We start from the raw sequence: 12,355 nt of genomic DNA on the forward strand, positions 1-12,355 counted from the left end.
TCATGAGGACGGAGGACACACCTGTACTGTCGTGGTGGACGGAGGCTGAACCATTCTGGTCTGAGCGGGGGAGGCCAGGCGGACGGTCTGAGGAGCCTGCAGACGACAGGGAGGAAGGAGAACACGTAATGCTGTAGCAAAGCATCATGGGAACCCTTTACATCTGGAGTTTCAGGTATGTTCTCAGGTGTGTCTCTCAGGTGTGTGTCTCAGGTGTGTGTCTCAGGTGTGTCTCTCAGGTGTGTGTCTCAGGTGTCCAGTTTGTTGGTGATGCTGCAGACTGGATGAACACCATTGACCCTGATGGGTTCTTACCGTGGGGGCGGTGCTGACCCGGATGGCGGTCCCAGCGGTCGGTGTTGCGGGTCTCTGGCTGATGTTGGCCACCGCTTGGCTCAGCTGGGTCTTAGCCTGAGCCTGAGCCAGCACCTGCTGAGGGACCATCACCAGCTGACCCGTCTCAGTCCGGACGAGAACCATACCTGAAGAACACAGGAAGCATCATCATCATCGTCAAGATCAGATACACACACACCTCTCTCTGTGAACCAGGTGTACCCGTCTCTCTCTCTGTGAACCTGGTATACCCGTCTCTCTATGAACCAGGTGTACCCGTATCTCTCTCTATGAACCAGGTGTACCCGTCTCTCTCTCTGTGAACCAGGTGTACCCGTCTCTCTCTCTCTCTATGAACCAGGTGTACCCGTCTCTCTCTCTATGAACCAGGTATACCCGTCTCTCTATGAACCAGGTGTACCCGTATCTCTCTCTATGAACCAGGTGTACCCGTCTCTCTCTCTATGAACCAGGTGTACCCGTCTCTCTCTCTCTCTATGAACCAGGTGTACCCGTCTCTCTCTGTGAACCAGGTGTACCTGTCTCTCTATGAACCAGGTGTACCCGTCTCTCTCTCTATGGAACAGGTGTACCTGTCTCTCTCTCTATGGACCAGGTGTACCTGTCTCTCTATGAACCAGGTGTACCCGTCTCTCTCTCTCTCTATGGAACAGGTGTACCTGTCTCTCTCTCTATGGACCAGGTGTGTCTCTCTCTCTATGGACCAGGTGTGTTTCTCTCTCTATGGACCAGGTGCATCTCTCTCTCTATGGACCAGGTGTGTTTCTCTCTCTATGGACCAGGTGTACCCGTCTCTCTCTCTATGGACCAGGTGTCTGTCTCTGAGACTGGGACGTGATAGGAACACATTAGAGGATCAAACGTCTACAGTAGGAGGTCTACTCACCTGGAGGCATGGAGAATCCGGGGGGCAGCTGGATGGTGGTCTGCTGCTGAGGCCGGACGGCCAGCTGAGGAGCAGCAGCTCGGGGGGCCACTAGTCCAGGTCTCTGCTGCTGCTGCTGGATGGACGTGGTCACCACGGGGGCCCCCGGGGGCCTCACCACAGACACGGAGGGCTGACCCACTCCGTTCACCGCCGGCTTCAGGGTCACTGCAGCCGTACTGGTCCCGGTCTGGACCATGGGGGTCTGAGCTGCAGGAGGGGGGGTCCCGGTCAGGATGACGGAGCTCCCAGAGACCGGCTGGCTCTGCACCAGCATCTTGGTGGTGGTGGTGGTGTGCATCAGAGGGCTGCTGTGGGTCACCACCTGAGGGCCCTTAGGGTCCACTCCGTTCACCGGACCCGGGTGCCTCTGCAGAGAGACGGCGGGAGACGTTAACGTGGTCTGAGTGAAGTGAGGCTGAGAGGCGATGATCGCGGAGCCCCCGGTGCTCACGGTGCTGATCACCGTGCTGGTCCCCGGTGGTGGTGGTGCTGCTGCTGCAGGGACCGAGTTCACCAACTTTACCGATCCGTTTAAACTTTGTAGTCCGGGAGAAGCGGTCCGGATCGCATCCACAGCGGTGACGGTAGCGGGACTCGAACCCGCAGCGGGGGAGGACCGAGTGGTCAAAGTTACGGGTCCCGGTACCGGGGAGATAGTGGGGGGGGTCGCTCCGGAGGTGACCGTGGAGGACCCGGAGGAGGAGAGGAGGACTTTACCGGAGAGCAGCTCTGTAGGTCCTGGGTCCTGGTCTAACCCCTCTCTCGGACGTCCTTGTTGCGGCTCCACGGACCTCACTGGATCCACCGGATCCTCGAGCACTTTCCCTGAGAACTGAGCCGTTGCTGCTGCACGTGGAGCTCCGTCCGGTTTCCCGCCGGAATAAGAAGCGGCGGGAGAAGCTTTTCTGTCTCCGAGCTGCGACTCCAGAGAGCCGACTAGGTCACTAACCGCCTTCTCGTCCACCTCAGTGAAGAGCATGTCCTCCAGTGGGTCGGAGGCTCCCGCCATCTTTGATGTCGGACCGTTGTGCAAATCGTATTTTAGAATCTACGCATGCGCGAAAGAATCCTAGTCGTTTTTAGCATAGAAATATGAGAAATAAATTTCCCGGTGTTTGGATGTAGCGCTGCGTTCAGGTGAGTTCAGGTGAGTGTACTACAGGTAAACCTGTTTATTATATAAACAATAACTTAAATATAGCTTAAATATATAAAGTTTACATGAACAATATAATTACTAATCGTTCTCATTTTGTTGTGAAATGAACGGATGAATGAATGGATTAAAAGCTAAACATTAAATAGAAAAAAGTAAGAATACTTAATAAAAAATATATTAATTAACACAGTAAACCTCACATTAAACTGTCTGAACTGTAGAAGTTATTGTATCCATTCAGTCACTGAAAGACATAAAATAATCATGAATGAAAAAAACACACAAAATAAAATAAAATCAAGACTTTAAATCTTTTAAATATGCTTTTGGAACACATTATAAAAACATATTTGACTCGACGTTGACGTGTCTGCTCTTCTACCTCGCACAGATCTAGATCTCACAGCGGCGCGTAGTCTCGCGATATTACGGTGTTCCCGTTAGCCCCCGCGCGCACACAGCCGTCCGATGGAGGATGAGGTAGCCATGTTGTTGTAGACGCGGTGACGGTGGAAAAGAAAAGCTCAACCCGGAGAAACTTGTCGTAGAATCGGTCCCAGTCGTTTCCACACGGCTCGGAGGACCGTCCGTCTCGTTACCTGTTCAGACCGCGGACCGTGTTTTGGACACCATGAGCGGAGGGACGCCCTACCTGGGCAGTAAGATCAGCCTGATCTCGAAGGCTGAGATCCGCTATGAAGGAATCCTGTACACCATCGACACGGAGAACTCCACCGTGGCTCTGGCTAAAGGTATCATGATGCTAACGACATGTAGCATAAGGCTAATGCTAACGGCGGCTAGCATTAGCTATGCGGCTAATGCTAACGTCATGTAGCATTAGCTTCTGTTGGCCTCTGAGTGAGTGTTGGTTAACACTTTACTTTAGATGTGAATCAGTGGTTTAAATTCAGAGAACTCATCAATTATTGTCAGCTTGTTAGCTAACGCTAGCCACCTGCTACCAGGTGGGTAGCGTTGGCTCGCTAGCATGGAAAGCTAACAAGCGTCACTATTATCAACAAGACGCCGCTAAGGAAACCGTCAAACCGTAAAACAGTTAACGGTGACGTAAATAACATGAAGTTACAACGACCACTTAGAGACGTAATTCAACGAGTTTAAATCACATTTAAACAATTTGAAATGTAATTTACATTTTTTTAATAATTATAAATATAATAATGTCACCTTTAAATGAATGAACGTTAGACTTTAATCTGAGTTTGCGACATGAGTCATCTTTACTACTTGTCAGCTAGCAGTAGCATGTCAGCTAGCAGTAGCATGTCACATTAAAATTAATCTGTCGTTTTGGTTCAACAAGAAATATAATAAATATAAAATAGTAACTACAGCCGCTAACAAGCTGTTCTATATCCAGTATGTTGCCAGTGTGTCGGTGGACAGTTAACATACGGTGAATGCATCATGTATGTTTCATAACACTTTACCGTCTGTTATGATAAACTAGAATCATAACAAACATGTTTTAAACAAACGAGACTCTGAGAAGAACTGTTATACATTTATATTAAAATAATACTCTGAACTATGAAGTGTTTGTTCAAACAAATACACTTTTAATATCATAAATATATTTATGAACTAAAGTGAAACTCTTTCTAGGAGAGCCACGGGTCTGCTTGATATAAGTGTGTGTGTGTGTGTGTGTGTGTGTGTATACATATATACATGTACTTAATAAGTGTAAAGAGTGTTGGCGTAACGTTCACTGACTCTTCTAACCCTCGATGTGTTGAAGAGTCTGAAGAAGGTTCATCAGATTATGACAAACTGTTTAATGAAGATTAACTGAGCAGCTGCTGCAACCAGTCAAAGACACTTTATCTGTGTGTGTGTGTGTGTGTGTGTGTGTGTGTGTATATATATATATATATATATATATACATGCATATAATTATAGTTAGAATAATGAACACCTTAATCTCTCTCCCCTCCTCAGTTTCACTGAGGAGTTCACAATTTATAAACACTATTTATTTTTGTGTGGTCACATGACTGTTGGTCTCAACAAAAAGTTCACAGTTAAATGTTTTAACACAATCTGGTTAAAGTGAACTCTTTATTTTATATGAGAACGTGTGTGTGTATATTAGTGCTGGGCAATGATTAACATTTTTAATCTTGATTAATCTCATTGTTATGCACAAAGTTCAATAATGAATTCAAAAGTAGTGTATTACTCAGTTGTATTTTAAAGTACTGCTATATGAACAGAAGTACAATAACATTTGGTTTGAATCACTTTAAACAGATCAGGTTCTTGTTAACAGCAGTGTTCTTCACACAGTATCAGTTATATTTCTACTATCTGTGCTCATTGTGTGACTTTATTTAAACGTTCCACTGCTGTGCAACATGAATACAATGTTCCACACGTTTCATCAAAATGTGGGTCTTCTGTCTTCATACAGTCAGAGCATGTGAACGCAGCTCCCACTGTTCATCAACATAATGCACCGTAACTCCGAGGTGACGATGGTTACCCGGCAATGTCCGGTAGTCTCCGGTGAGAGACGGCCGGTGCACGTTGTGACTCCGTCTCTTTTGTAGTCCTCTCCTCTTCATACGACTCGTGTGTTCTTCTGGTGACGGTGCGTCTGGAGGGAGGCTCCTACGTGACGTCATTCATGATCCTGAGAACGTTCCTCAGACCGACGTCTTCTCAACACTAGTCGTCCTGCAGTTTGTATCTCTCCACTTCTCTGTGGCGTCTGTTAGCTCGTCTTTAGTTTATCTCTACTTCTCCACACGCTGCATCAACGTAGTGATGAAGACTTCTCCACCGCTGATTTGGTGATTTGCTGACATCAAGATCAACGTATTGCATTAAAAACAAAACTGCGTTAAAGTGATAAAATAATTGTCGCCGTTAATTAATGAATGCGTTAACGAGATAATAATGCGTTAACTTGCCCAGCACTAATAAATACGTATACGTGTCCTCCTCCTCCTCCTCCTCAGTGCGCTCCTTCGGTACGGAGGACCGGCCCACCGACCGGCCAATCCCCCCTCGAGACGACACCTTTGAGTACATCATCTTCAGAGGCAGCGACATCAAGGACCTGACCGTCTGTGAGCCTCCCAAACCCACCTGTTCTCTTCCTCAGGACCCGGCCATCGTCCAGGTAACCCACACTCGCACACCTGGACCCCAACTGAGTGTTCGGTCCCAGATGTTCTCAGTGTGACTCTAACCGTCTCCTCCTCAGTCCTCCATGAGCTCCAGCTCCTCGTCCTCCGCCGCCCCCCCGACCCCCTTCCAGTCCGCCGGCTCCTATGGTCTCTTCAACCGGGCTCCGGTTCCCAACTACAACCAGTTCAGCACCAGCCCACTGGTGTCCCCCCAGTTTGGACCCGTTGGTGTTGGTGAGTTCTTCTCTGGTGTTACGGCCGAGCTTCAGACCTGAGGGTTCAGGGTCCGTCTGTGGGGACTTCCTGTTCCTCCTCCTACCTGTACAGGAGCAATGCATCATGGGTATTAGAGTTGTTGATGCTTTAGACATTTATTTCCTTCTTATAAGATTTAAAGTTCTGTGTCTGAGCTTCCAGAAGATGTTTGGAGGAGAAACCAACAGAGGTTACTGTGAGATGAGATACTCATTCCAGGAGTAGTTTAAATAAAAACGGAGGGAGGAGCTACAATGATGTAGCTGCTGCTCCTCCATACGGGACCAGCGAGGTCTTCCTGAGTCCAGATCAGCCTCCAGCTGTCAGTCAGAGTTTCTCTGATTTCTGGTCACATGACTGTTGGTCTCAGATGAATCAATCGTGACGTCATAGTTTCATTGAGGAGCTCAGTTTAATGTTTTAACACAATCTGGTTAAAGTGAACTCTTTATTTATGAGAACATGAAGAATGAATTAAAATGTTTTATTAAATATCAGTTCAAAGCTTCGTTTTTGGTTTATTGTTCTGTTGGAAGCGTTCGTCACAAGTGATGTGTTCAAGGACCGTCAGAAAGATGACGACCTGACAATAATGAAGATGGGGTTCTAGGGTTTGGGGGGTTCTAGGGTTTGGAGGGTTCTAGGGTTTGGAAAGTTTGGAGGGTTCTAGGGTTTGGGGGGTTCTAGGGTTTGGGGGTTCTAGGGTTTGGAGGGTTCTAGGGTTTGGAAGGTTTGGAGGGTTCTATGGTTTGGGGGGTTGTCGGGTTTGGGGGGTTCTATGTTTTGGGGGGTTCTAGGGTTTGGGGGGTTGTCGGGTTCAGAGTTTTAAACCTACAGCCTGAATGTGTAGACTTTGGTTTTGTTGTTTTTTTTTTGTTGTATCTTCATCATCAAAACCAAATATCATTTATTGTGTTAGATTATAAGTGTGTGTGTGTGTGTGTGTGTGTGTGTGTGTGTGTGTGTGTGTGTGTGTGTGTGTGTGTGTGTGTGTGTGTGTGTCAGGACGTAGCAGCCCCAGTCTGGACCCTCTGAGGAAGAGCCCCATCCTGGACCAGGTGAACCAGGTGATCCAGAGCACCCCGTTGGCTCCGACCGCCGCCACCACGGCTCCGGCCCCCGGTCTGGGACGCAGAAGCCCCCCCCACGCTCGTACGGCCCCTCCCCCTACCGCCGCCGGCCTGAAGGTCCAGCACCAGGACGGCGTGGACCCGAGGAGGGGTGAGACCATCAGGGGGGGGGGACGCAGCAGTAACCAAAGCTGGTCTGCTCCTAGAACCATCTCCTCCTCCCACCTCACTGCTGTAGACAGGAACCCCCCTACAGGACTCACCCACTCGGTCTACAGCCACCCAGGTGAGACCCAGACCTCCTCAGACCAGCACCCTACAAAACCCTCTCATGTGGGCTCACTGCTGAGCTCACAGGGGATGTTTTAAACCTGAAGACATCAAACCGATCTTTGTGGTAAAAAACGTCCCTGTGACTCAGGAGGCGGGTACAAAATAGAGCTGTGTGATTGGCTAACGTTTATGTTCCAGAAGTCCCGCCCCCTTTTTAAAAGGTTGGAGACAGGTTTGTTTACATTGTTCAGGGAGACTAAAAGACGTCCAGAAGGTCTCGGGACCGTCTGAAGGCGGAGGAACCTCTTAACGCTTTCTTCTTCTTCTTCTTCCTGTTTGCTCAGCGGCTGCTGGAGCTCCGGCTAACCGGCGCGGTAGGGGGGGCGGTCACCGCGGCCGAGGACGCTTCAACGTCCGGAGAGACGGACCAATGAAGTTTGAGAAGGACTTTGACTTTGAGACAGCCAACGCTCAGTTCAACAAGGAGGAGATCGACCGGGAGTTCCAGAGCAAGTTGAAGCTGAAAGGTCTGTTTGTCTTCATGGAAACATCTCCACTACTATGGGATGTCTTCATGGAAACATCTCCACTACTATGGGATGTCTTCATGAAAACATCTCCACTACTATGGAATGTCTTCATGGAAACATCTCCACTACTATGGGATGTCTTCATGGAAACATCTCCACTACTATGGGATGTCTTCATGGAAACATCTCCACTACTATGGGATGTCTTCATGGAAACATCTCCACTACTATGGGATGTCTTCATGGAAACATCTCCACTACTATGGAATGTCTTCATGGAAACATCTCCACTACTATAGGATGTCATCATGGAAACTGCATTTTACAGATTACATGTGAACACATCATGATAACGTTATAATGTACCTTCAGCCAATTCTCATGTTCACTGAGCAGAGCCTGAAGGCATCATGATGTAACTGAAGGGAACTTTCGTTGGTTAGCCGTTAGCGGTGCTGCTAACGTTACTAGCTCTCCTCCTGTTGGTTTAAACACTAACATTATCAGAGATCAGACCTCACACCTGGTTCTGTTTGACCCGTTTCATCCTCTGGTCTCTCAGATGAGAAGACGGAGAAGACAGACAAAGCGGTGAACGGAGAGGAGAAGGTCGACTCCGCAGTGGAGACCCAGACCAGTGAAGGACCGGCTGAGGAGGAGGGGGGAGACCCTCTGGGACCCAACTGTTACTACGACAAGTCCAAATCCTTCTTCGACAACATCTCCTGTGACGACACCAGGTATAGGTCCCTGTCCCTTTGTCCTCTGGGTCCATGTCCCGGCCCGTCTGTCCTCCATGTCCTGGCCAGACTCTGTGTACATGGATGTGGTGTTAAATGTCTTAAAGGGTCTTCATCGTCTCATCACTTCTTCTATTAGAACATATGAAACTGATGTTTGTGTGAGACGATGACACATCTGTGTTGTCTTTTGTCTCTTCAGGAAAGCTAACGAGAAGTCTGGAGTCTCTGGGTTCCCCAGGTAAGTGGTTCTGGTGGTCCAGCAGCCCTCTTAAGTTCATGTCCTAGTGTTGTCTTCACCTCCTCCTCCTCACCTCCTTTAGGGAGCGGAGGCAGACCTGGGCGGAGGAGAGGAGGATGAATGCCGAGACGTTCGGCATCCCTCTCCGTCACGGCCGAGGTCGCGGAGGTTACCGAGGACGAGGGGGGATGGGCTTCAGAGGAGGTCGAGGCCGCTCGGCAAGCCGAGGATCCTTCGGACCGCCGCAGGGAGGAGGCTTCAGAGGAGGTTACCGTGGAAACCAGGCCGGCCGGGAGTTCGCCGACCTATCAGCATACAGGGTGAGAACCCTGGTCACATGATTTATTATTACCACACAATAATAATTATGCGGTAGAAGGAGAGGTAGTAGAAGGGGCGGTAGTAGAAGGGGCGGTGGAGGTAGTAGAAGGGGAGGTAGTAGAAGGGGCGGTAGTAGAAGGGGAGGTAGTAGAAGGGGCGGTAGTAGAAGGGGAGGTAGTAGAAGGGGCGGTAGTAGAAGGGGAGGTAGTAGAAGGGGAGGTAATAGGAGGGGCGGTAGGAGAAGGGGAGGTAGTAGAAGGGGAGGTAGTAGAAGGGGAGGTAGTAGAAGGGGAGGTAGGAGAAGGGGCGGTAGTAGAAGGGGCGGTAGTAGAAGGGGCGGTAGTAGAAGGAGAGGTAGTAGGAGGGGAGGTAGTAGGAGGGGTAGTAGAAGGGGCGGTAGTAGAAGGGGCGGTAGTAGAAGGGGTGGTAGTAGAAGGGGAGGTAGTAGAAGGGGAGGTAGTAGAAGGAGAGGTAGTAGAAGGGGAGGTAGTAGGGGCGGTAGTAGAAGGGGAGGCAGTAGAAGGGGAGGCAGTAGAAGGGGCGGTAGTAGAAGAAGGGGCGGTAGTAGAAGGGGTGGTAGTAGAAGGAGAGGTAGGAGAAGTTTTAGTAGTAAAAGTGTTGGTAGAACTCTTGTTGTCTTGTTGAAAACGATGTATTAAACGCGTCTTTGTTTTGTTCCAGAAGGACAACAAAGTGTCGGCGTAGTCTCTCAGACAGAAGACGACTCTACAGGACGGTGGATCTTCTGTTGACTCAAACAATGAAGATGTCTTCTAGTTGTATATTTGTCACCAGCACTGAGGCTTCAACACAACGGGGGAAACAAACAAGGACCCAGTTTAAAAAGTCACCATCTCTAAATACAATAATGTATAAATGTCATATTGAGTTTGTTTTTCAATGAATTCTCTCCCCTGAACCTGAACCTGATGACACATAGCTTTATTTAGGGGGGGGGGGGGGGTGTGACTTCAGCCCCAAGCAGCCCTCTGTTAACTTTCACCTCCTCCTCTGTCAGCTTACTCCTATTCCTCAAGCATTAATAGAAGATGCTTCTCTTCTTAAAGGGACAGTAATGATGGTTCACAGGAGCAAAGTGATTATTTTAGACACTAACAGAATCAATATCAGTCATATTCAGAATATTTCCACCTTTCTGATATTATCTGCTATCCATGTTCTCTTCACACCAGACTCCATTCATGAAAACAGTTATTTAAGCTCCTCCTCCTGTAGTAAAGCTGTGAACCATCAGTACTGTCTCTTTAAGGAGACTGAACCATCAGTACTGTCTCTTTAAGGAGACTGAACCATCAGTACTGTCTCTTTAAGAAGACTAAACCATCAGTACTGTCTCTGTAAGGAGACTGAACCATCAGTACTGTCTCTTTAAGGAGAATGAACCATCAGTACTGTCTCTTTAAGGAGACTGTGAACCATCAGTACTGTTTCTTTAAGGAGACTGAACCATCAGTACTGTCTCTTTAAGGAGACTGAACCATCAGTACTGTCTCTTTTAGGAGACCGAACCATCAGTACTGTCTCTTTAAGAAGACCGAACCATCAGTACTGTCTCTTTAAGGAGACTTTGAACAGGTCTACTGTGGTTGTTGTGGTAGTTTTTACTCCCAGTCCAGCTTGAGGACTGGGAGTAAACCGGGTCTCAGACCGATCACGGGTCAAAGCTCTGTGGTTTCCTTCACTCGTGGGTCACTAAAGCTTCAGTGAGATCCACTCAGATCTAAATCTTTATGGCTTTAAGCCTCCAAACAGAAATATACGGAAGATTAAAAACGCCTCAAGTAAAACAAATGAAGTGAACCTGTTGTATTTCTTTATGTTTGCATAAACTGTCAAAGGACAATTATTAAACACCTTGTCTTTAATAACGATGAGTTTTTATTACCACAGAAGTCAGACGTTTATTGTGTTTAATCAATAATCATACCTGAGTTTAAACCTTTAGTTTAAAGATCATTTATTAATAGAATTGTTTCTACATTTACATGTCAAATCAAACTTGTTCTTTATAATTTCTTTGATTTGGTTTTAATTTCACGGTGAATAATTACTTTAGTTATAAAACCTTAAATAATTGTCCTGAACATGTTTGAATAATGTCGGTAAATGTTAAAACATAAAGAAAATACAAATAGCCTGTTTTATATTTCACTTTATTTCTTTTTCACATTGGTTTAATTTGGGCATTTCAGATCTTCTGTAGACGAAGGTGTTTGCATTTTTCTAATAAACTGTTCCAGATGTTCTCACCCGTTAACCCAGTCCAGATGTTATTACAACTTAATCCACATGGTATTACACCTTAATCCACGTGTTATTACACTTAATTCCAGATGTTCATCCAGTCCAGATGTTATTACACTTTACCCGGACGTTATTACGCGTTAATCCACATGTTCTCACCTGTTAACTTAATCCAGATGTTATTACAATTTAATCCAGATGTTATTACACCTTAATCCAGACCTTCATCTGGTCCAGTTATTACACCTTAATTTAGATGTTCTCACCTGTTAACCCAGTCCAGATGTTATTACAGGTTAATCCAGATGTTCATCCAGTCCAGATGTTATTACACCGTAATCTAGATGTTATTACACCTTAATCCAGATGTTTTTACCTGTTAAACTAGTGCCGATGTTTAGTTGTGAGTCAGGCAGCTGCTTCATGAGACTACTTTATTCTAACCAGATGTTTCGCCTCATCCAGCTGTTTTAAACCACTAACTATTGACCCGTTAGAGCTACAGGAATTGATGTCATCTATAGATAGAAAATAAACGAGTAGAAAAAGGATCCAGCTGTCAATTTATATAACAGTTTATATAATGTATATAACAGTATATATAACGTATATAACATAGTTTATATAACGTATATAACAGTTTATATAACGTATATAACATAGTTTATATAACGTATATAACAGTATATATAACGTATATAACATAGTTTATAACGTATATAACAGTATATATAACGTATATAACATAGTTTATATAACGTATATAACAGTATATATAACGTATATAACAGTTTATATAACGTATATAACAGTATATATAACGTATATAACATAGTTTATATAACGTATATAACAGTTTATATAACGTATATAACAGTTTATATAACGTATATAACAGTATATATAACGTATATAACAGTTTATATAACGTATATAACATAGTTTATATAACGTATATATAACAGTATATATAACGTATATAACACAGTTTATATAATGTATATAACAGTTTATATAACGTATATAACAGTATATATAATGTATATAACATAGTTTA

General features: G+C 45.9%; 2 protein-coding genes across 3 annotated transcripts; one reads left to right on the forward strand and one right to left on the reverse strand.

Annotated features, from left to right (window-relative positions):
* LOC137881892 (transcription initiation factor TFIID subunit 4) lies at positions 1-2,500 on the reverse strand. The gene is made up of 3 exons (XM_068724081.1): positions 1,244-2,500; positions 316-482; positions 1-96 (listed from the first exon to the last, which is right to left on the reverse strand). Exons 1-3 carry the CDS (start codon positions 2,292-2,294, stop codon positions 1-3), a joined length of 1,314 nt encoding a protein of 437 aa, XP_068580182.1. The 5' UTR covers positions 2,295-2,500.
* A 390-nt stretch (positions 2,501-2,890) lies between these two features.
* On the forward strand, positions 2,891-11,311 carry lsm14aa (LSM14A mRNA processing body assembly factor a). Of its 2 annotated transcripts, none has more exons than XM_068722816.1 (9): positions 2,891-3,196; positions 5,433-5,596; positions 5,681-5,837; positions 6,864-7,214; positions 7,546-7,728; positions 8,294-8,471; positions 8,674-8,712; positions 8,795-9,032; positions 9,718-11,311. In XM_068722816.1, exons 1-9 carry the CDS (start codon positions 3,076-3,078, stop codon positions 9,736-9,738), a joined length of 1,452 nt encoding a protein of 483 aa, XP_068578917.1. In that variant the 5' UTR covers positions 2,891-3,075; the 3' UTR covers positions 9,739-11,311. The 2 variants fall into 2 exon arrangements, with proteins under 2 accessions (XP_068578917.1, XP_068578916.1); XM_068722815.1 differs by having other exon boundaries at positions 2,892-3,196; positions 9,715-11,311.
* The last annotated feature ends 1,044 nt before the right edge of the window (positions 11,312-12,355 follow it).

The sequence above is a fragment of the Cebidichthys violaceus genome, unplaced genomic scaffold (assembly GCF_023349555.1).
Source record: "Cebidichthys violaceus isolate CVI_PGR_0920_01 unplaced genomic scaffold, fCebVio1.0.p SCAF_3, whole genome shotgun sequence".
In the NCBI taxonomy this organism is placed as follows: Eukaryota; Metazoa; Chordata; class Actinopteri; order Perciformes; family Stichaeidae; genus Cebidichthys; species Cebidichthys violaceus.

Excerpts from the sequence above, each read along its gene's own strand:
- LOC137881892 (XM_068724081.1), bottom strand. The coding sequence starts at position 2,294 with ATGGCGGGAGCCTCCGACCCACTGGAGGACATGCTCTTCACTGAGGTG. Across the intron at positions 483-1,243 it reads CGGATTCTCCATGCCTCCAG|GTATGGTTCTCGTCCGGACT; the intron begins GTGAGTAGACCT and ends TGTGTTCTTCAG. Across the intron at positions 97-315 it reads GGGTCAGCACCGCCCCCACG|GCTCCTCAGACCGTCCGCCT; the intron begins GTAAGAACCCAT and ends TGTCGTCTGCAG.
- lsm14aa (XM_068722815.1), top strand. The coding sequence starts at position 3,076 with ATGAGCGGAGGGACGCCCTACCTGGGCAGTAAGATCAGCCTGATCTCG. Across the intron at positions 7,729-8,293 it reads GAGCAAGTTGAAGCTGAAAG|ATGAGAAGACGGAGAAGACA; the intron begins GTCTGTTTGTCT and ends CTGGTCTCTCAG. Across the intron at positions 8,472-8,673 it reads ATCTCCTGTGACGACACCAG|GAAAGCTAACGAGAAGTCTG; the intron begins GTATAGGTCCCT and ends TTGTCTCTTCAG.